The sequence below is a fragment of the Mytilus trossulus genome, chromosome 7, assembly GCF_036588685.1.
Source record: "Mytilus trossulus isolate FHL-02 chromosome 7, PNRI_Mtr1.1.1.hap1, whole genome shotgun sequence".
In the NCBI taxonomy this organism is placed as follows: Eukaryota; Metazoa; Mollusca; class Bivalvia; order Mytilida; family Mytilidae; genus Mytilus; species Mytilus trossulus.
Genome location: NC_086379.1, coordinates 31,931,639 through 31,953,758, shown reverse-complemented (window position 1 = coordinate 31,953,758; position 22,120 = coordinate 31,931,639). Strand labels below are relative to the sequence as shown.

The following is a 22,120-nucleotide window of genomic DNA, read 5'->3' as shown; positions in this document are numbered from 1 at the left end:
ATTCCTTTAAGATAGTAACGAATTATACTTTACAAATATCGATTTTAGACAAGATTGAGTCGTTTTTATTATACGCAGAGAACTGTTTGGGATTGGAAATTGTGAGTTCGCAAACCTTAAAAAAGAAGAATTACACTTCCATGCAAAGGTAGAAAATATAATATAGAACCTTTGTTATGAGAGTTAATAAGTCGAGTTGCAAAAAATCGTCTTTTTAACATGTTTGTAGAACAAAATGATATAGAAAAGATAGGCGACAGGTACAAAAGAGACATTCAAACTCCAAAAGCGAAATCAAACTGTAAAATATACTGAATCGTCATCACCACTCTCTCATCATGCATGTGGTTGGTGAACAATGAAGAAAAAAAAAAATCACAATTGGCTGTCAAATAAACAAAAATAATATAAAAGATTCAGAAATAAAATATTGAAAAAGTTTTTCACATACCTCTGAAAGTTTGGATTTATCTACACTACACTGTAGTTGAAATAAACAAAAATATATGTATAGTGCGATTTCTTTTACTAACACGTCAAGTTATAATCAATTAAATTAGAAGGAAATGATGGTATATTTTACTTTCGTTTATCATGTTGAAATTACAAAGTATCCCATTCCAAACCATCCGCAGCTTCCTACTTCTGAACATGTAAAACTCACCAAAGATACCAGGTTTAGAATTTCGAACGCCAAACAGAACGTTCGTATAAGTGAAACTCATCAGTGGAGCTTGGTTTTAAACAGACACAAGGTCAAATTCATTACAGAGTTGAACAGCATGAAAAACCAAGAATTTCAAAAAGTGCAATATATATCTTAAACAATGTATGAGTGGGGTTAGACGAACTTTTGTATTTCCAATATATCAATATTTATTTATAATTAGTAAACTGTACTTACATCAATACAATCACTGTCAGATGCACTCTCCTCGTGCATGCTTCCTAAACTGCTATCTCTCCAATCCGATTGGGTACTCATTGTACTGCCTCTTGATCCTCCACTTGATGAGCCTGATTTGAAAACAAATAACTATATATTCATATGTATATCGATTCAAATAACGTTTTTCCCCTAAATTTTCCTTTATTTTTCCCTGGGAATTGTAAAAATATCAAAGCTTTTGAAATCTAGTGGAGCATTTTTCCTGTTATAGACAAAACTAAAATAAATGTTACTAAAATAAGGCAGTGGTCACATTGACATAAACTCGGTGTTGTGTTAGTGTAATTTACACGTGAAGTAAACTCAGTAATTACGTTCCAATAAAACTCAATGTTTACATGTTTTGTTTACTAACAGTCGATAGTCAATGTAGCACTTGTGTGGGTTAAGTGTACACAAAACTAGAAATTAAGAACATGAATTTTACCATGTATATTTAAAGAACAAACTTTTTTTATATAATAAAAATTGATATTTATAACAATTATTAATAAGGTTCTTTACATAATTATTTGTCTAAACTTTATGTATTGCTTTGTTGTAAAAAAAAACTTCAAGTAGCTTTATTAGCCCCTTATCAAGACTAAAGCATCATCATTGCCAAACACGTTATCCATTTGAAAATGTCTTCCCGAATCGACTGAACGTACACATATATATTTTCCAATGGTCTTTTCTCAATCAACGATTCACTCATAAATGCATTACTTAAAAGAGTGTGCGGTAAATGGTAAGGTTTTGGTAGTATCTCAAATCAGGTAATATGCACTTAGAAATATAAAAAAGCATCAATTTGCAATGCACAAACTGTTATTTTAAGCCAAAGTCGTAGTATATGCATGCTAGTATTTGGTCATTGCTCTTGATTTTTTCCCCTAAATTTTCCTTTATTATTCCCTGGGAATTGTAAAAATATCAAAGCTTTTGAAATCTAGTGGAGCATTTTTCCTGTTATAGACAAAACTAAAATAAATGTTACTAAAATAAGGCAGTGGTCACATTGACATAAACTCGGTGTTGTGTTAGTGTAATTTACACGTAAAGTAAACTCAGTAATTACGTTCCAATAAAACTCAATGTTTACATGTTTTGTTTACTAACAGTCGATAGTCAATGTAGCACTTGTGTGGGTTAAGTGTACACAAAACTAGAAATTAAGAACATGAATTTTACCATGTATATTTAAAGAACAAACTTTTTTTATATAATAAAAATTGATATTTATAACAATTATTAATAAGGTTCTTTACATAATTATTTGTCTAAACTTTATGTATTGCTTTGTTGTAAAAAAAACTTCAAGTAGCTTTATTAGCCCCTTATCAAGACTAAAGCATCATCATTGCCAAACACGTTATCCATTTGAAAATGTCTTCCCGAATCGACTGAACGTACACATATATATTTTCCAATGGTCTTTTCTCAATCAACGATTCACTCATAAATGCATTACTTAAAAGAGTGTGCGGTAAATGGTAAGGTTTTGGTAGTATCTCAAATCAGGTAATATGCACTTAGAAATATAAAAAAGCATCAATTTGCAATGCACAAACTGTTATTTTAAGCCAAAGTCGTAGTATATGCATGCTAGTATTTGGTCATTGCTCTTGATTTAAACTCGTGACCGTCTTATTCAAACAAAACTAATGAATAGAGAAAAACACAAATACACAAATATGTTTCACTAAATTATCAACTCGCTATAATATATATCTTTTTATTAAATATTGCGTCTATACAAATGTATGCTATTTGAAACAAACAGAAAAGATAGAAATGCATTAATCCTTAACATTTTAATCCCTTTCTTCGTCTGTAAGCACGCTGCTTCAGCCTACGTTTTTTATTGCAAAATGAAGACATCTTTTATATCTTGACATTACTGCAAATCATCAAAATGGCTTTCAAAGAGGAGAAACAATTTAATTTATTTTCTTCAACACTAAAAGCCTAGTAAGGTATAGGGAAAAACTGGATTCAGAATATTTTCTTCAGTCACCTGCATGACCAATTTTTTTGTTGTCAAATAGGGGATCAGAACCTGTTTTAAGGAAAAAACCTTAACCCCCTCCCTCCCTTCTTTTTTTAAAGTAAACTTGTCGTTCCTTAAGTATTAGAAAAGTTGTTCGAGAAATTTGAATTCGATTCTATGTAATGAACATTTAAATAACTCATAGTTTACAAATATGAACAAATCTAATGTAGAGATAATTGAACTAGGTGTATGGATGTGAACAAATTTAATGTGAACCAGTGTACATTACATAAAACTAATTGTAAATATGTGGGTACATGACGTTTGGTGTGAACACGGCCTAACTCTTTATCTTTGACAAATACTCACTTGAATTACTTATAGTGCTATCCCGTCCTAGAGTGTGTGCCTTACGATCTCTACCCACAGAAGGATGCTTAAAAGATAAAAATATTAAAATTAATTATTTGAAAAATTAAATTCTACTCAAACATTTTGCAACCTATACATTACTTTAAGTATCTCACAGTAATAGTTTCCCAGTTTAAAAATAAATTTTAAAAATGCAGAAACTCCACGGGCCAGCTGAAGCTGTCTGCGGTCGCGGTATTATTTTCTCTCGCTGTTTTGAAGACCCATTGGTGATTTTAGACTGTTTACTGCTCTTTTGTCTATTTATATACTATTGAATTGTTTTTGAACTAACAACGTAGCTGTAAACTCATGCATGTTTGGTGTGAGGAACTTGTCAATTTCATAAATCATTTTACACCAATTGAATTCGGAAAATCATTTCATAAAAATTAAAACGGTTTCTAGTTGTAGACTGAATAATCATATCTTACCGTGATTTGCATTACATATATTTCCTCGGCTGGGGTTTTCTTTCTTGGAGAAACTTTCTGTTTTAATTTTGTAAAAATGCTTTGTCGCTGTTGCTGTTGCTTTTCTGGTTTAAAGACTGTTTGGTACTGGTTTCTGAGTTCTTCTATTGCGTGTTGTCGCTCCTTCAGCGATTTCGATTGAGCAGCCTTATTTCTATCCACCCAGGAAGAGTACAGCCTTTCAGCTTCGTCTACGGTAAACTCGCCATTCTTAACGGCATTGCCAATTTCTATTAGTTCATCATGAGTTGAAGATCCTAATGTTGATGCTGTTTGAATAGCTATAATAACAGAATGATAACGAAATCAGGCATAAAAAGTATATATGTTATTCTACTATAAAGACTTCTAACAAAATAACTGAAATACTTTGAGAAATAAGAAAGTACTATGTACAGGTAAAACAAAGAAAGTCTCATCATTGTTCATCTCTCAGGATCAATTTATTTTTCTGAAAAAAAAACCCTTAAATATCCATTTCAATACATTTTTCATTAAATCTGCCAAGAAATCCTTTGAGGGAATGAGTTGATAGTTAACTGTTTTCCTAATATATAATCTTCTCGGAAATATATAAATTTTCAATTTTTAACATGTTTGTAAAAAAAGTATCCAACATTTATTTTTAAGATGTGGATAAAATGCATACTTAGTTAAGTTAAACGGAATGCATTCTATTTTATATTGGAGCGGAGGACTCCGATGTTACAGAAATCTATGCATTATGTCACTTTTGCCAGATTAAAAACCGTCTTCTTTTTATTAGCAAGTGTGTTGTTAGAATTGTAATCTAAATCTTTATGTTTTTCAATTTAGATTCGGGTTGATCTGGAAGTTGAAATACAGTACAGAGAATTGCCGTTTTAAATTTTTTATTTTGATTTAAAGATGCCTTTTGTTTGTTTTATTGTGATGCAGTTTGGTTATTACATCACTAATACATACCATGCAATTTTGATACCTTAAAAGCTCATAAGATCTTTTTTTTTAGCAAAGCGACCCCACAGTACTTACGCTTAGAACTAATACCCATGAATTCATCTGGTTTCATTCCACCATATTGTTCTTCTTCTTCTGTAGGTTCAGGAGGAAGGGGTACAGATCGAATTGGTCTTGGCATAGTCGCTGGAATTATAAAGACATATCACACATTTACACAGTTGCATATCAAATAACATAGGCAATCTTATGGTTTTACAGAAAAAAATACGTCTTATTATTTGAGGTATCTCATTTAAAAGTATGACAAATGTATCTATCAAGTGGTTGTTAGTACACATAAATGGCTTGAATTAATTTTCCGGAAATGGACAACGTACTGACAGTTCCTTGTTCGATTAGTTTCAAAACAGCTTCAGCTTCAGCTTTAGCATAGTGTTGTCACAAATGTCCGCGAAAATCTTACACTTACTGTAGCCACGATCTCGTCCTCCGTTCTTCGATTATGACATTATAACCGCTTATACATCGGGAGCAAATGCTTTAATTCTTATTTTCGTTGTATAGAAAATCGTAATACTCGTGATTAAGTTTAAGAGTTGTATTTCTTAATGTTGTGTTGTTACCTATTACAGTTATGTCTATCAATTTCCTGAAAACTTGTTTACATATCAAAATTGGATTCTTGGCAAGTAATAATTAAGGATTATAGAATGTTCAATTTTTTTTATGAATTAAATCACTTAATTGTGATCAATTGTACTAGTAGTAAGATAAAAGGCATTAAGCGTTGAATGACATTTTGATTTAAAGGGTTTTGAAAAATGGTAATGAATCTTGTTGTGGGTATAATGTTTAGTATGTTTCATCTTGTTTCAGATTTTACACTACAAGTGAAACCAATACAGCGAAATAAGCAGAGCCTCTTTAATTTTTTTATTTCGAGAAAACTATAACATATGAAGCCACATCCAGATTTATCGATGTTATATTCTTTCAAATCGGAAAATGATGTTAAAAGTGGCTTAACCCTAAAATAAAATCTGAAGATTGTTCATGTCCTTCATATCATTATATTAAATGACGCATAACAAAATACAATCAATGGTTTCCGATCTGAACGCGAGTTTGTTTGTCTTTAAGCGTTACCAGGTTAAAGTTAATGTTTCCTTATTTATTTTTCCAATAACTTGTATATTTTTCTGAATCTAAACGTCTTAAGGTCAGATTGAATAAAACATTTCTATAATTAATGATTTTCCAAATTGATATTTCGAAGAATTTCGGAGCATTTAAAAGAAAATTAAATTGGGATCAACAGGCTTTCAATATATATATAGTTTTATACATTAGCACAATGATTGTAGCTAGTTATTAAAGGTACTAGGATTATAATTTATTACGTCAGACGCGCGTTTCGTATACGTAGGATTCATCAGTGACGCTCAGATAAAAATAGTTGTAAACCCAAGCAAGTACAAAGGTGATGGACCCAAAATTCCAAAAAAATGTGCCAAATAAGGCCAAGGTAATCTATGCCTTGGATAAGAAAATCCTTAGTTTTTCGAAAAAAATCATATATGTAATGGTTTCAGTGTAGTAGTTAACTACAGCTTGAATGTGTATTTGAAAATGTGAATGCAATAACATGAGCACAAAACTGCAGCTAAGGTCCTATTTCTATTCTTATTTCATTGTAGAATCCAATAAATTGACAATCTAATTTTATAGATATTTTGAATAACAAAGTAAATCAGTTTGTACTCTTTGCAATTGATCATTAAAGATGATTATATCAAATATTGACTTTAGCGAGGATTCCGTCCGGATTGTCACAAACTCTTCAGCAGTTACATGAAAATGAATTTTCTATCTAAGGAATAGACTATTTTAGCTGTATTATGCAAAACCTTTTAGAATTGTATGTCTTCAATTTACTTTCTCGGTCATTTTTACTTTTTCTTTTATAATAAAGTCACTTATTATTCTTCTGTATATAAAACGTGCATATGTCGAACAAACTTTCAGCCTGGTAAATAAGATGAAGTTGTGTTTAACCTGTGGAAATTCGTAATGTTTTTGAGATAACCATTGATATGGTCATAATCATATATCAACCCTTTACAAAGTTATCTTTTTTTGTTTCATTTTACAAAACCTTTAAAAATATTGGGTATTTTCGGTGAAAATTGAAAGAGTAGTTTAAAAATGTGTGTAAATGTTTTGATACAACAGATACAGTTAAGTCTGCCTTGTAAAATATCTTGACTTATATCTAGAAATGACAAAGAGGTTCGATTGAAAACAAAACTTTACGACAAAAGAGATGATTTCAGCTTTCCATTTGTGAACTTTCTAAGTAGTAACATTCCAGCAGCATCTGCATACGGTATATATATCTCCCAATTGATACGATATTCCCGTGCTTGCATTTCCTATCATGATTTTCTTGATAGAGGAGTGTTGCTCACAAGGAAGCTATTAAATCAAGAGTTCCAAATTGTGAAGTTGAAATCATCTCTTCCTAAATTTCACGGACGCCATCACGAGTTGGTTGACCATTATGGAATAACCGTTACACAAATGATATCGGATATGTTCCTCACGTCGTAACTACAATCCCCTTCCCCTTCATGAATATGACCTCCCGAATTTAACAATCTACCGGATTTTTTTTTTATCTCATAAGCAACACGACGGGTGCCACATGTGGAACAGGATTTGCTTACCTTTCCGGAGCACCTGGGAGCACCCCCAGTTTTTGGTGGGGTTTGTGTTGTTCATTCTTTAGTTGTCTATGTTGTGTCATGTGTACTTTTGTTTTTCTGTTTGTCCTTTTTATTTTTAGCCATGGCGTTGTCAGTTTATTTTCGATTTTTGAGTTTGACTGTCCCTCTGGTATCTTTCGTCCCTCTTTTGATAATCTTTTTGATACATATATTGTACCAATTGTTAAGTTATATGTGTAGTTAAACAAATTCATATCATGTTTACTTCAAAACAGAAACACTTACAGGACTTTTGTTCTAATTGAATTCTCTCTTGCGTTGGTATGGTTTTAATACTTTTGCTTCTTGAGTTTTCTACAATAGATACATTAAATATTCGAGAGATAACTATTTTTACATTGAAAACTAATACTAATATACCTCAAATTTTAAATTGAATAATTCAGTTTCGTTTGTTACAAATTGAATAGCACATTTTGAGGGATTACCATGAACAATTTATCCCGGTATAATATTCTGTCATTAACTCCTTGATACATTTCAAAATCTCCTAATTATTTGATTTGTATCCTTATTATCATATCGTATAGCCTCCTATGATATCCTACTATCATTTAATTGTTCAAATCAAATTGATTACACAAAATTTTATTAACTTTCCTTAAGCCTCTGGCTGAATTTTACACCAAAAACCTTCATTGTGAAAGAAACATAGTGTGTGCTTACAAAAGTGTTGTTTAATATAAACATTGAATTTCCTCTTTACCTATTGCCTGATTCCGATCTCTTTCAAGCTCTTCTTGGTTAGAGTAGTTGTTATCCATAGCCAAATGTATATAATCAACCATAGTTTGAGTTTCCTGAAAGATAATCATATCAACATGTTGGCCATGGTTGCGTAACGAATAAAATCACGAAAATACTGAACTCCAAGGAAAAATTAAAACGGAAAGTCCCTTATCAAATGTCAAAATCAAAAGCTCAAACATATTTAACGAATGGCTAGCAACTGTCATAATCCTGACTTGATACAGGCGTTTTTTATGAGTAGAAAAAAGTGGATTGAACCTAGTTTTATAGCTAGCTAAACCTCTCACTTATATGACAGTCGCATCAAATTCTTTTATATTGGCAACGATACGTAAACAAAACAAACATACATAAAAGGTATAAAATGTCCTAAATAGGAGCACATCAGTCAACATTGTGTTATAATCCTAATCACTAAAAAGATAAATATGTAACAAAGAAGCACAAAATGGCATATATATCAAGCATATAAGCAAATATTAAAGACAAGGATACACAAATTTACGATGGTACAATAACATCATGACGGGATGTATACTTTTTTTTCAAAGTTTTGAAATTAAAAAAAATACCACACATTCATGATTCTCTGTCTATACATGTATGCATAATGTGCGTAATATAAATATCGATATCTTCTGATGATTGTAGATTTTAGTTTTCGTAAGTACAATTTAAAAAAAAATGAGTTCTGTGATTTTATTTCTATTACAGATTTGTAAAACTTTATTTTTCACAAATATCTGTATAGTTTTTTATGAAGCGTGATGACATTCAATCGTATATTCAAATTAAAGAGTAAAACACTTCGTATAATGTATTTGCAAAATGTGTATTCCGTCAACGACTGGGTCGATAACAAACTTACAAAATGTGTTCTCATATGTTCAGCTAGATCTACATGACCGTTTAATTCGGCAAGATCAGCCGGGTCGTGTCCTTCTTTGTTTTCTATTTGAAAGGCGGCACTAGAACCTGGGGTGTCTAAGATATTGCATGTAAAATCCTCTAATCCATGCTTGGCTGCAAAATGTAGTAATGTTGGTATCTCCTGGTCACTTTCGATTACTGTTGATAATATAAATAATGTAAATAGATAAACATTATTACATAGTGATAATAAGTTCAAAAGATACGTTATCAAAATCTACTGGTATGTTGTACTTAAAAGTTTGAAATTCAAATGCATAGTGTTCCTTAAAATAACCATATTTTACATTTAAAAAAAATATTCATTACGGAATGGTACATTACTAGCTATCATAATTGGGTTGTACGCAATTAAAAACAACTGTTATGCATTTGATTTCAAACAATGATGGAAAAACATAATGTTACCTTTAACATAAATTGACTCTTGAGCAGGTATACACTTTCAATACAAATAGCCTAATACTTAGCCCGTTTCTGTTTGTGTTACATTTTAATGTTGTGTCGTTGTTTTCCTCTTATATTTAATGCAATTCCCTCAGTTTTAGTTTGTTACCCCGATTTTGTTTTTGTCCATGAATTTATGAGTTTTTAACAGCGGTATACTACTGTTTCCTTTATCTAATACACAAGAAGACACCTTTTTGTTTAAAAATTCTAAATGTAGCAGAAACTTTACTAGTCATTTTGCATACGTTAAGCTCAATGTTTGCAACAAGCGGTGCACTTGAGTTTACCCAATGTTTTTTTTTCTAATTACATTCACGATTTTTGTGCGATGTTTTGTAAACTATTAGTTCTTTTCATCGATTTTGATTTGGTTATGGTTTTGCCTTGTTTTGACATATATAATGCAAAGTCACTTTATCGTGATAAAAAAGTTATTTAATTTTCTTATGCTGAAAAGATTATATTATTATTTCATAGTTCATATATGTTAGTTTTGTGAACTGTTTTTGTCATTCGAATAATCTTTCCTGTGAAAATAGTTTTGCCTTTTCTGCAGCTTACGATTTCTTATCCCCAACTTGGTATCATCTTTTTCTTGGACAATTTTGTTAGTTGGCATTTGAAAATTTGGTATTTCCAAATGTTAACGCATCACTATATCAATAAACACGAAATATAATGAACAAATATATACAAAAAACTCACGTTCTTGAAAGGGCATGTCCTGAGCCTGAACTTTCATCAGTTCAGACAATGTTCCATCGCTAGGAATACTTTTGTCGAATAATTCTAACAATTTACTGTCTAAAACTTGTTTTTCATTTGCATCCACACCTAACACTTGTGCTAAAAAGTCTAAACATTCGTAAGCAGCTAGATTAGGCTTCACAATTTTCAGAACACAATCCGCTGTTTTCTCACTATCACATAATAACGATATCCGTACGTCTCCAGATTTTGGTAATGCTGAAAAAAGACTTTTATTGTGATTTGTGGAATTTTAGTAATAGTCACTTTTTGTAAAGATTAGGGGCGGGGAAAATTCACACCATTGTATTGTGTTTAAAGTCGTATTATAGCCCTTTTGTTCTGATTCAGCTTAGATTACAACTAACTAATCAATCAATCAATCAATCAATCAATCAATCGCTCAACTGTATGTTGGTATCTTGTATTGACGTATAGCAAGGTATAGCAAACATCTTCTTTCGTTCATGTAGGATATTGGCTTCACATTTTGTAATCCAAATATCTACCATTTTGTCTTCAGAAGAAAGTTGTCTCATTGGCAAACATACCGCATCTGCTAATATTTAAATCGGAATAACTAAAAGCAATCTCAGATTATTTAAGGACGTTAATTCAAATAAGCAAGTATATATTTACTTATCCCGAGTTAATATAATTCATTTGATTTTTATGTATCAATACGTATCTACATATTCAAACCGTCCTGGAATGATGAACACGGATTTATATCCGAATTTGATGAGGAATTAACTACTGCCAATCTTTCATAAAACAGCAATATATAACACAGACATAGGAATGTCATTTGATGGACATTTTATTTTAATTCAATATCAGGATTATTCCATTTCAACATATTATTTTCGTAGATTTTGTTTTAGGATTCAAATTTTGAATAAAACAACGTATCACTTTATAAAATGATGAATACTGATATACATCGTGAAATACGTTACATGTTTCCTAATACAATAATATCTTAAATGTACAATTTGTACAAAGTAAAAATACAAATTATAATTTGAACAATTTTTTTGTACAAATAATAAATTGTACAAAAGGATAACGTGTACACAAAATAAATATTAATGAAGAGTAACATCACATACAACCCAAGAATATGTTAAAATTCATATGGACTAAACTAAACGTCATGAGCTTTGATATGTAGACCCATCTCTAAATACTTGAGTTGTTATTCTTCTATAGAACAATGACTGCTTTTATTTTGTTAAATACGTCATTTAATTGACTCTTAAAGAAAAAACGATATTCACTTCGATCGGTTAAATAATCAATGTTGTTCTCTGGCAGTGCACTTTTTAAATGCAAATATGTTGTTTAAACTGACTTCTAGCACGAAAAGGAATCCTGTGACGAATGATATGAAATAAAATAAAATCAAATGCATTAAAATGAATGTAAAATATTCATTCTAATATATGCGTGGGTCATTTTTAATGCAGGAAATTCATGCTATTGTTTAAACATAGATTTATATGAAGATATGTATAATTTTGATTTAAACCGGTGTTGATGATTTTGAGATATGATGTAATTGATTGTACAAATTAAACACTGTACTTACATGGTACCCGGAAAAGATATGTATATTCATTTATTGACTCTTTTGCGTCAACTATCTTATCAAATTCGTTGAACGAGACCTGAACAGTGCCACCTGGTGGTTTCTGGAATATAATCGCAACATTTTCGTTTGCCTGCAACAAAAACAAATTTAGCTATATAAACAATCATTAGGTTCTAACAGCCCCTTCTTATGGACCATTCACAGTTGGTTAAAACTTGCATTTTAAAATACAACGACGATAACAATATCGATTATAGAATCAAATGGATCAACACGTGTTTTCTTGTTTTGAATTTTCACGAATTTACGAGATTATTGTAGAAATATGACCGACCTTCAGTTATGTAATAAGAATAGCTTTCCTCAAGAGTAAGTTTTGTAAAATTCATATTTGGCGCAAAAATAACGTTCATTCTTTCAAGGTACATACAATAAGCCCATTTTCCGCATTTTTGTTTATATTCAGCACAAGATTATTCTCTTTTCTTGAGAAACAAAAATCCTTCAACCAATCATCTCTTCTTTGTATGACCCTTTTCTGTTTTCTTTTTATCTGTGATCCACTATTCTCTAATCTGTTAAACTAATCCAGACCCTCATTAAATGCATATGATCGTTTTCTTAAATTTTTGTTTATTCAAGGACAGGAAAGAAAACTTTTGAAGACTTGCACTTCACAGTATCTAATTACATTACAAAAAGGAAGTATTACTTTAATATGACTAGAACCAAAGGCCAAGCGAGAAAAGGGACATTTGTTTTGCGTACACGAAGCAACATTTCGAAATAACTATTTATCTAGAATACAGCGCTTTCGTTTCTGGTTTTAAGCTTACAAATATTATAACGTCTTCTAAAACTAAACAGAGACCTCAAATTGACAAGATCAGCTTTGCAGACTAAGAACAAATGTTTATTTCGGTATTCTGTTTGAAACAAGGAAAAGGAAAATGCACTCCAAAATAAACAAAAGTCTTGGCGGAAATAACTAATGAAATAAAACAGAAAGCTTTTATCAAGTTTAAATCTTTGATTATTGTTACAAAACAACACGGAAATCACAATATGAATCATTTTTGTATTTGGATCTTTGGACTTTCATCTCATTATAGAAAACCTTTCTGATATGTATGTTGGATTCTAGCTAGATGTCTGACTCCGACTAGAACTACGTTTTCAACATATCCGCATGTTGGCCAATTAGTGGTATTCGAAACTAAATTATTGAAATTCGACAACATAATGAAAACGTTTTTATAGATAATATAATTACAAACGAAATCAGTTATAACTGAACCTTTAGAAGGAATAAGAGCTCCATGTTTGCAAGTAAATGTTGAGGAATTTCTTCCGCAGGAATAATTACTTTAGCTGTATTTTGTAAAACTTATCGGAATTTAAGGTCTTTAGGGCTTTTCAACTTCCTTACTCGTTTAAAAAGTTTTTTGAAAAGCGCTTCATTTTTTTTTCACAACCACTGAATTTGTGCTATTGAGATTTCCTCCTCAATGATATTACTACTAGTCAGCTCCTTTGTGATGACATGAATGTTCATTTATATTATCCTAATTATAAATTAACGGTGTTTAAATTTTAAATTTTTCGAAAGAATCAGGATTTTGAACAAAAGGAATAGAAAACCTTGGCTGTATTTTATTTTGGAACTCCTTAACTTCGTACTTTGGCCTTTCCTCTGTTTGATTCGAGCATCACTATTGAGTCTTTTGTCGACGAAAAGCGCGTCTGGTTATCAAAATTTTAAGTGTTTTTTGTTTATACATATGGCATAAACTGTAATGTTGATCATGTGTTGATGCTGATTTGTGTTGACTAAATTCTTATACTTCAAGCTGTCATGTTTAAAGTTTTGTGTTGACTAAATACTTATTGTTCAAACTATCATGTTTAATGATTTGTGTTGACTAAATACTTATGGTTCAAGCTGTCATGTTTAGTTTAATGTTTTGTGTTGACTAGATACTGTTGGTTAAAGCTGCCATATTTACTGATTTGTTTTGAAAAGATACTTATGGTTCAAGCTGTCATGTTTAATGATTTTTGTTGACAAGATACTTATAGTTCAAGCTGTCGTGTTTAATGATTTGTGTTGATTGCATACTTATAGTTCAAGCTGTCGTGTTTAATGATTTGTGTTGACTTCATACTTATTGTTCAAGCTGTCATGTTTAATAATTCGTATTAACTAGATACTTATGGTCCAGGCTGTCATGTTTACTGGTTTGTTATGTTTGTGTTGACTAGATACTTATGGTTCAAGTTGTCATCTTTACTGATATGTGTTGATTGCATACTTATTGTTCAAGCTGTCATGTTTTACGATTCGTATTAACTAGATACTTATGGTTCCATCTGTCATGTTTAATAATTCGTATTAACTAGATACTTATGGTTCAATCTGTCATGTTTACTGGTTTGTTATGTTTGTGTTGACTAGATACTTATGGTTCAAGTTGTCATGTTTACTGGTTTGTTATGTTTGTGTTGACTAGATACTTATGGTTCAGGCTGTCATGTTTACTGGTTTGTTATGTTTGTGTTGACTAGATACTTATGGTTCAAGTTGTCATCTTTACTGATATGTGTTGATTGCATACTTATTGTTCAAGCTGTCATGTTTTACGATTCGTATTAACTAGATACTTATGGTTCCATCTGTCATGTTTAATAATTCGTATTAACTAGATACTTATGGTTCAATCTGTCATGTTTACTGGTTTGTTATGTTTGTGTTGACTAGATACTTATGGTTCAAGTTGTCATGTTTACTGGTTTGTTATGTTTGTGTTGACTAGATACTTATGGTTCAGGCTGTCATGTTTACTGGTTTGTTATGTTTGTGTTGACTAGATACTTATGGTTCAAGTTGTCATCTTTACTGATATGTGTTGATTGCATACTTATTGTTCAAGCTGTCATGTTTTACGATTCGTATTAACTAGATACTTATGGTTCCATCTGTCATGTTTAATAATTCGTATTAACTAGATACTTATGGTTCAATCTGTCATGTTTACTGGTTTGTTATGTTTGTGTTGACTAGATACTTATGGTTCAAGTTGTCATGTTTACTGGTTTGTTATGTTTGTGTTGACTAGATACTTATGGTTCCATCTGTCATGTTTAATAATTCGTATTAACTAGATACTTATGGTTCAATCTGTCATGTTTTATGATTCGTATTAACTAGATACTTATGGTTCAATCTGTCATGTTTTATGATTCGTATTAACTAGATACTTATGGTTCAATCTGTCATGTTTACTGGTTTGTTATGATTGTGTTGACTAGATACTTATGGTTCAAGCTGTCATGTTTACTGATTTGTGTTGACTGAATTCTTATTGGTCAAGCTGTCATGTTTTATGATTCGTATTAACTAGATACTTATGGTTCAATCTGTCATGTTTTATGATTCGTATTAACTAGATACTTATGGTTCAATTTGTCATGTTTACTGATTTGTCATGTTTACTGATTTGTCATGTTTGTGTTGACTAGATACTTATGGTTCAAAATATCATGTTTAATGATTCGTATTGGAAAAATACTTTAGGTTCAAGCTGTCATGCTTACTGATTTGTCATGTTTGTGTTGACTGAATACTTATGGTACAAAATGGCAAGTCAATTTAAAAGTGTTGACTATAAATTCTTATAGCTCAAGCTGTCATGTTGACTGATTTATGTTCATTTGATACTTTGTGCTTTATGTTTTAGTTGTATCTATTTTTTATGAAAATATGAAACTTGTCATATAAGCTCATTCTAGTTATCCACTTGTGCTTATAGAGCATAACGAAAAAGAAAGGATATAGTGTTTCTACTCATAACACTAAGTCACTTTGCTCTATTGTGTATTGCTAATTGAAAACATGGTAGTTGTTATCCTTTTCGGTTAGATGATTCATTTAACTTTCAAAAATGAATTTGATACCATTCTTGAAGAACAGACTTTTTGTTATTTTGCTAACAAAGATCATGCTACCTATGAAGACAAAATAGTGGTATACTGATTATTTGCATTAAAAGAACCAAAGGTTGAAAAATAAACAATTACCTTGTACACACAGTTTGGGACAATTTTAGCGGATCGCTTCGATTTTCTTAAATGTCTTTTCTTCGGTAAAGGCTTCACTATTATTTCCGGCACACGAGACTGTTCCTCAAGAACTTCGAAAATACTGGCTATAGTTTCAGTACATTCCTGTTTAGTTTCAAGACTCTGAAATAGTTTCCAACTTTTTGGGTCAACTGCTAATGCAGTTTGAAGGCGTGAGATATCATCATTTTCTACGTAATACTGCAGACAAATTATGCACGGGTGATTCACCAATATTTTTTGAAATCTTTCTATTTCTGACTCGCTGTCAAAGAATTCTATCATACAAGGACTACATAATATTACTACCAATTTGTATGTAGATAATTCTGTCAAATCAATAATCTCTCCGATATTTTGAAAGTTTATCTTTAATTCTGAATTTCCTTTAAGAAATAACTCTTCAAGGTATCCAGCAAAGTCTTCGACATCTTCACAGTTAAAGAGAACACAAATGTCTTTCATTTTTACTTCCTTCAAGTGAACATGATATAACTTATCGCAGCAACATTTTAATGAACATTACACTCCTCAATCTTTTATCACACTCTTACACAAACATCATGAGTCTGGAATAGAAGGTATAATTAAGTATCATTTCATTGTATTTCAGAATATCATATGATGTTGTATTTGTATCATCCTCATAATTAAATATAAATCGCGCTGTATCTGAAATTGTCTATTAATACGAAAAAGTAGGCTTTACAGGAAATCGTTCGTAAAACTGTTTTTGAAATTGTTCATGTGTGTAAGAGTTTTAGTTCTATTGTGTATTAAAAGAATCAAGAATAATTCGTTTTCCCCAGTTTTCTGCTTTAAAAATAAATCTAAACAGGTTAGTTCTAGGTATTTCACAATATATCCCCTGTTATGCCCTTTCACATTATGAACTTTTTTCTTCTATGCTTGTATTTGGTTTCAGATCAGTTGAATGCTCTGGATGGGCCTTTTTTTCTTGGTCTTCAAATTTGGTTCATGTTATGTTCATTAAATATGTGTATTCTAGTCTCGGTTTCTTTAAAACATAAAGAGAAGAAAGAGAGAAAAGAAACCAGTGCCAGAATGATATTTAGGAAGTAATAAAAACTACTGTTGCTTTGGTTCCAGTGAATGGTCCAATTCAAGAGCCAGTGAATGGATTCAAACGAAATTAAGGATACTGACAAGTGTTTATACGTACCGATTAAAAATTTCGAATTGCTTCAAAATTGACATTGAGGGGGAAAGTTTTGCTTAAATACAGAAAAGAAAACATGCAAAAATGCTGAACAGAGAACACTTGACACGAACTATTAGTTTAGTGTCTCCAAATGAGCCATGGAGTCAAACAGGCCCGTAAACTGGTCATATTTGTCCAAAATTTAGATGGTATTTGTTTAACGAGATATTTTAATGTAACACGCAATACGAGTTGTACTGACACCTGTCGCATGTCCCTTTGAAGGTATATGCTATCATTGCTGATCAATAAAGGCAACAGTAGTATACCGCTGTTCAAAATTCACAATCGCCGCCTGCGTAGATCTACGTTACATTGTATAGTTTGTTTCAAAAAATTTACTATAAAAAATCTTATTTTCATATGTAGTGGTCACATTTATATGTATGTGGTCCACCTCATATTTTTGTTGTTACTAACAAACTCCGACAGGTTTGTCATAATTCTTTGTTGATTAATGGAAACAGATTTTCTCTTATGTCATTATACATATTATGTTTTTTACACACCAGCCTATAAAAAGGAAACATAGTTTATGACAATCATACATATACCAAATGTATGACAGCCGTTCATTTTTACAACAGAAGTTTCATTCATTTAATGTCGAGTGAGAGGTTGTTTTTGAAATTCATCATTCATTTACAAAGTTTCGAAATAGAACAAAAATATTAGTATGTTACAAGATTTGTTTCAGTTAAATTGATTTATGACTATAGAGTCGCGGTATACTACTATTGCATTATTTGCATCATTTTGAATCTGACTGTAAACCTTTAAACACAAAACTTCACAACAGAAATTGTCTAATGAGAAGTATCATCCCATATGCATCAAGTATAGCTGAAATTGCTGAAGAGAAGTAGATATCTAAGAAAATATTTGTTAAATTTTTCAAACATTAAAATCATCTTTATATTATAAACTTATTTTTTATCAATTATTCAAATTGAAAATATCTATTGTTAACTATATTTTTTCAAATTGATGAAATATACGATTTTTCAAAAGCACACAAACAATGCAAAAAGCAGTGGTAATTACTTTGGTGGGCAGAGCTAATAATTATACAAACTTGGCATGAGAATAGGACAGTTTGTTTTTCATACAAACTGACAGCAAATTACTGAATCAAATGATTGGTCTTTATTTTTTCGTGTGTATATTGAACTGTAATATGATCTCCTTTGAAATTCAAACTACATTGTTTAGAATTATGATTAAAACAACTGAATTTTTTCAGTCGGGTATATATTTACGTTTAGATCATGTTAATAAAATTTTGACCGAAATAAGACCAAATGTACAAAATTTTATATGTGAGTTTAGCAAAAATTAGAAAATTAATTGATAGAGGTGCAACAAAACAACGTAATTTAAAAATGTATTTTTTTTAACATTTATGTTTCCGAATTCTTATACATTCTAACGGACTGTTATCCAAATAAAGGGGTCACTGATCACATCCGATACTTTACATACAGTTAATAGTTCGTTTGAGTTATATAAATCATTTTTTTTTATTTTTATAAATAATCAAATTTTAAAATAAAGTTCTTTAATTCGTAGCATGTTTATTTATCTTTATAAAAAATCATCATATACTATTACTTTAAAAATAAAAGTTATTATAATCAAAAATTTCGGAAAAGGTCAATAAGCAAGCAACCTTCTAACTTGAAGGATGGATATGCGTTTTTTTCTGAGTCAGAACTGTTTTTGTAATTTTTCATCAATATCAATCAAATTATCCTTTTTAAATTTAACACTATAATGTTTGAAGAAAATCTGGATTCAGAATTAAAAAAATCATATTCTAGACCAGAATATTCTTTTACCAAAAAATCTAGGTTATCATTATCCCTATAGGCTACCTTGAAGTTATATGGTCGTCCCTATACAAAAATCTAGAAGTTTAAACGTATACGATGTTATAACAGAAAACGAAATACCTTTGAGAGTGTGGTGTATGTTAAATATAAAAAGGTATTGTTCAAACTAAAACAGGAAATCAATCTTCTATTTGTTGTTTAAATGCAAATATCGAACCTGCCTGTTTTAATGACGGTTAAAGAAGTGGTATTGAATTGATTATCCAGGATATAAAACTAAAAATATTTTCGAGGCGGATAAAAAGAATGATATCATTTTGCTTAAGAAAAAAATATCAGTAAAATATAGACATTGTAATAGTTATCAAAGCTACCAAGCTTATAATTTATTACGTCAATAAATGAGCCGTTTCAACATTTTCTTCACGAACACGATTGAACAAATAGGGCTTGTCTTTGCGACTAGCTGATGTTGATAACTTTTAAACGAGTTTTTACATTTTTTAGAGTGAGACGAAATAACAAAATGTATACTTGTTGTCGTAGAAAGTGAATTGGACATTGACTAAAGAAGACAAGAAAAAGAGACAACTTTCTACATCGACTATCCATAATGAAAACACCAATAATGTAACAAAAGATAACTGAATTGGAATAAAGAAATGTTGAAACACTGTGTACGCTTTCTAGAAATCCAACGTGTTTTGTGTAGACATTTATTGTATGAGTATGCCAAACTGAATATTTGGTGAATGAAACTAAGTCAATAAAATGAGCAATGGTTTTAAGCAGATATTTAGCTAAAATTGGTTGAAATCCAGGATTTTCAAAAGTGGCAATATGCTAACTGAAAGGTTTGCCAGGTAGGAGGGCTATGTACTAAAACCCACAATAGATTTCAGGATTTAATATTTGTAAGCTAGACGCACGATTCAAAAACAAAATAATCCTCAGTAAACTTGCAAAAAACTTTAAACAGCCAAAAAAAGTACGAAGTTGAAAATCATCGAGAACCCAAACTTCATGAAGATTTTCCCAAATATTGATTTGCTAGAAAATCTATAGTTTATCGATTTGTAAACAGTTACTTTGTGATTATGACAATATCATTGATAATTTGTGTTAACACAGAAGTGCTGACTACTGGTCCGGCATTCTGGTGCTCTGGGGTTATCGCTAGTTATATCGTAATTGTAACTCTAGTAACCATATCAAATTTGGTTAACTCCATGAGAGTCTCCCCACATACCTCCCAATATTTTGATCATTATACTCCGCAACAATAGAAACGACCATAACTGTTTTGTCTATCTCAAGTAATAACAGACTGAAAAGTTTCCTTCTAGTAGAGTACAACAATATTTAATGTATTACAGCCTTTTAGTATGTGACAGTTTTCTTTACTCGTCAATATCAGGTAGTTTTATGTGTTTAAGATAGGTAAAATCTAGGTGATGTGAATCATTTACTTTAAATACACATACAAAGATAAGTTTGACATCGACTTATTGTAGTGTGTGTATAAGTGTACTATTTATTTTGACCTTCTATTATATTGATCCGAAAGTTAAACTAAGTTTTATGTATAAGACTCACCGTATAGGCTTAATTCAGACAGTAAACAATTTCCATCTAGATATGAAGTAGCTTATATGTTTTATTCTGGCTGTAACACAAACGAGGAAGTAAGAGATATGTGTCACATGAGTAAGTGAACGGAAGGTACACTTCATTCATAAACGCGTTAAAGAAAACCATGTACAATTCTTTTTATTGTAACGGTATTTCTAAGAAAAAGATTGTTCTAATGGACATGTACTTTATTTTTAAGTAAGTCTAATTTATCTGAGACTACATTTGGAAAATCTCAGAATAGATGCAATTCTGATAGAAATTTGAAACAATCGTGATTTGTCAAGTGATAAAACTTTGGATTAAAACATTCTAAATTAAGAATAAATCCTCTCGACAAATAACGCTTATATAGATATGTTAAATCTTTAACGACGATCTGTTTATAAAAAAAATGTACATTATATTTGCTTGGCTTTTTTCTTTCTTTTTTGTTTTCTTTTAACAAACAACAAGAAAAGTTAAAAACACATTCCAACAAAAAATCCTTGAAGATAATGTACTTAATTTTTTTTCTTGATATTTTTAAAATACAAATTGTTACATGTTAAAAATACAAAATGTTTATGTCATTACAGTCAGTCTACAGTCCGTTTATTAATAAATAACTGGAAAATTAAACACCACTTAACGTTGCTGGTGATACTCTCCATTTTCTTTCTGTCAGTCTTTGAAAAATTTCAATCATTTTACAAAAACATATCACAAATTGAGCGTTATTTCATATAGAATTACAGTATGCGTGAATTCATACCCTTTTTGTACCTCTTTAAAATCATTGCATATAAGATATAAAACTTACTAGGAAGTAGTTTGGACTAAATCTTCTTCCGTCTGATTGATCATTTTAAGTGTCATACACATTATCTATTTATATATACAGAATGTATTATCAGCCTTGTATCACCATCACCGCTGGGGATCCCATGGATAAATCTGTTGTAGAGTCGTCATAGTTCAGACGTACTTATATATAATATATATAAATATATCTTGAACAAATCAATATAAATAAAATATCATGCAATTGTATTCCTGAAAAGTCTTGCAAGAAATCATTGTATGTAATGAAACACGGTGTCTATCCTACACAGTACTGTCAGTTTAGGTATTTAAACACCTGCCAATAAGACCCGTCGTTGAGTCATTGTCTTTACTCTGTGGGAGTTATTAGTACAAATACTTCTACACTGCATCTTCTCAACCCCAAATCTTTAAGTATCTTCTCTTTCTTAAATAAAATCTAACAGAAACAATGGTCAGCCTTATCATAGATACCAGGTAAGCGCTATAAGCTCTAAAGTGTTG

General features: G+C 30.7%; 1 protein-coding gene across 5 annotated transcripts in view; it reads right to left on the bottom strand.

Moving 5' to 3' along the window:
* LOC134724945 (uncharacterized) overlaps nt 1-21,780 on the bottom strand; it is a 30,624-nt gene extending 8,844 nt beyond the window's left edge. For 2 of the 5 annotated variants that reach the window (XM_063588335.1, XM_063588337.1), the window contains exons 1-12: nt 20,777-20,898; nt 16,085-16,695; nt 12,005-12,137; nt 10,372-10,632; nt 9,155-9,354; nt 8,243-8,336; nt 7,762-7,830; nt 4,823-4,933; nt 3,770-4,089; nt 3,294-3,360; nt 905-1,017; nt 452-481 (exon numbers count right to left, since the gene is read on the bottom strand). In XM_063588335.1, coding sequence (XP_063444405.1) covers nt 452-481; nt 905-1,017; nt 3,294-3,360; nt 3,770-4,089; nt 4,823-4,933; nt 7,762-7,830; nt 8,243-8,336; nt 9,155-9,354; nt 10,372-10,632; nt 12,005-12,137; nt 16,085-16,591 — 1,905 coding nt within the window. In that variant the 5' untranslated portion in view covers nt 16,592-16,695; nt 20,777-20,898. Of the gene's footprint in view, nt 1-451; nt 482-904; nt 1,018-3,293; nt 3,361-3,769; nt 4,090-4,822; nt 4,934-7,761; nt 7,831-8,242; nt 8,337-9,154; nt 9,355-10,371; nt 10,633-12,004; nt 12,138-16,084; nt 16,696-20,776; nt 20,899-21,614 lie in introns of those variants that run through there. The other 3 variants (XM_063588338.1, XM_063588339.1, XM_063588336.1) reach the window with 2 other exon arrangements.
* Between the last annotated feature and the right edge of the window lie 340 nt (nt 21,781-22,120).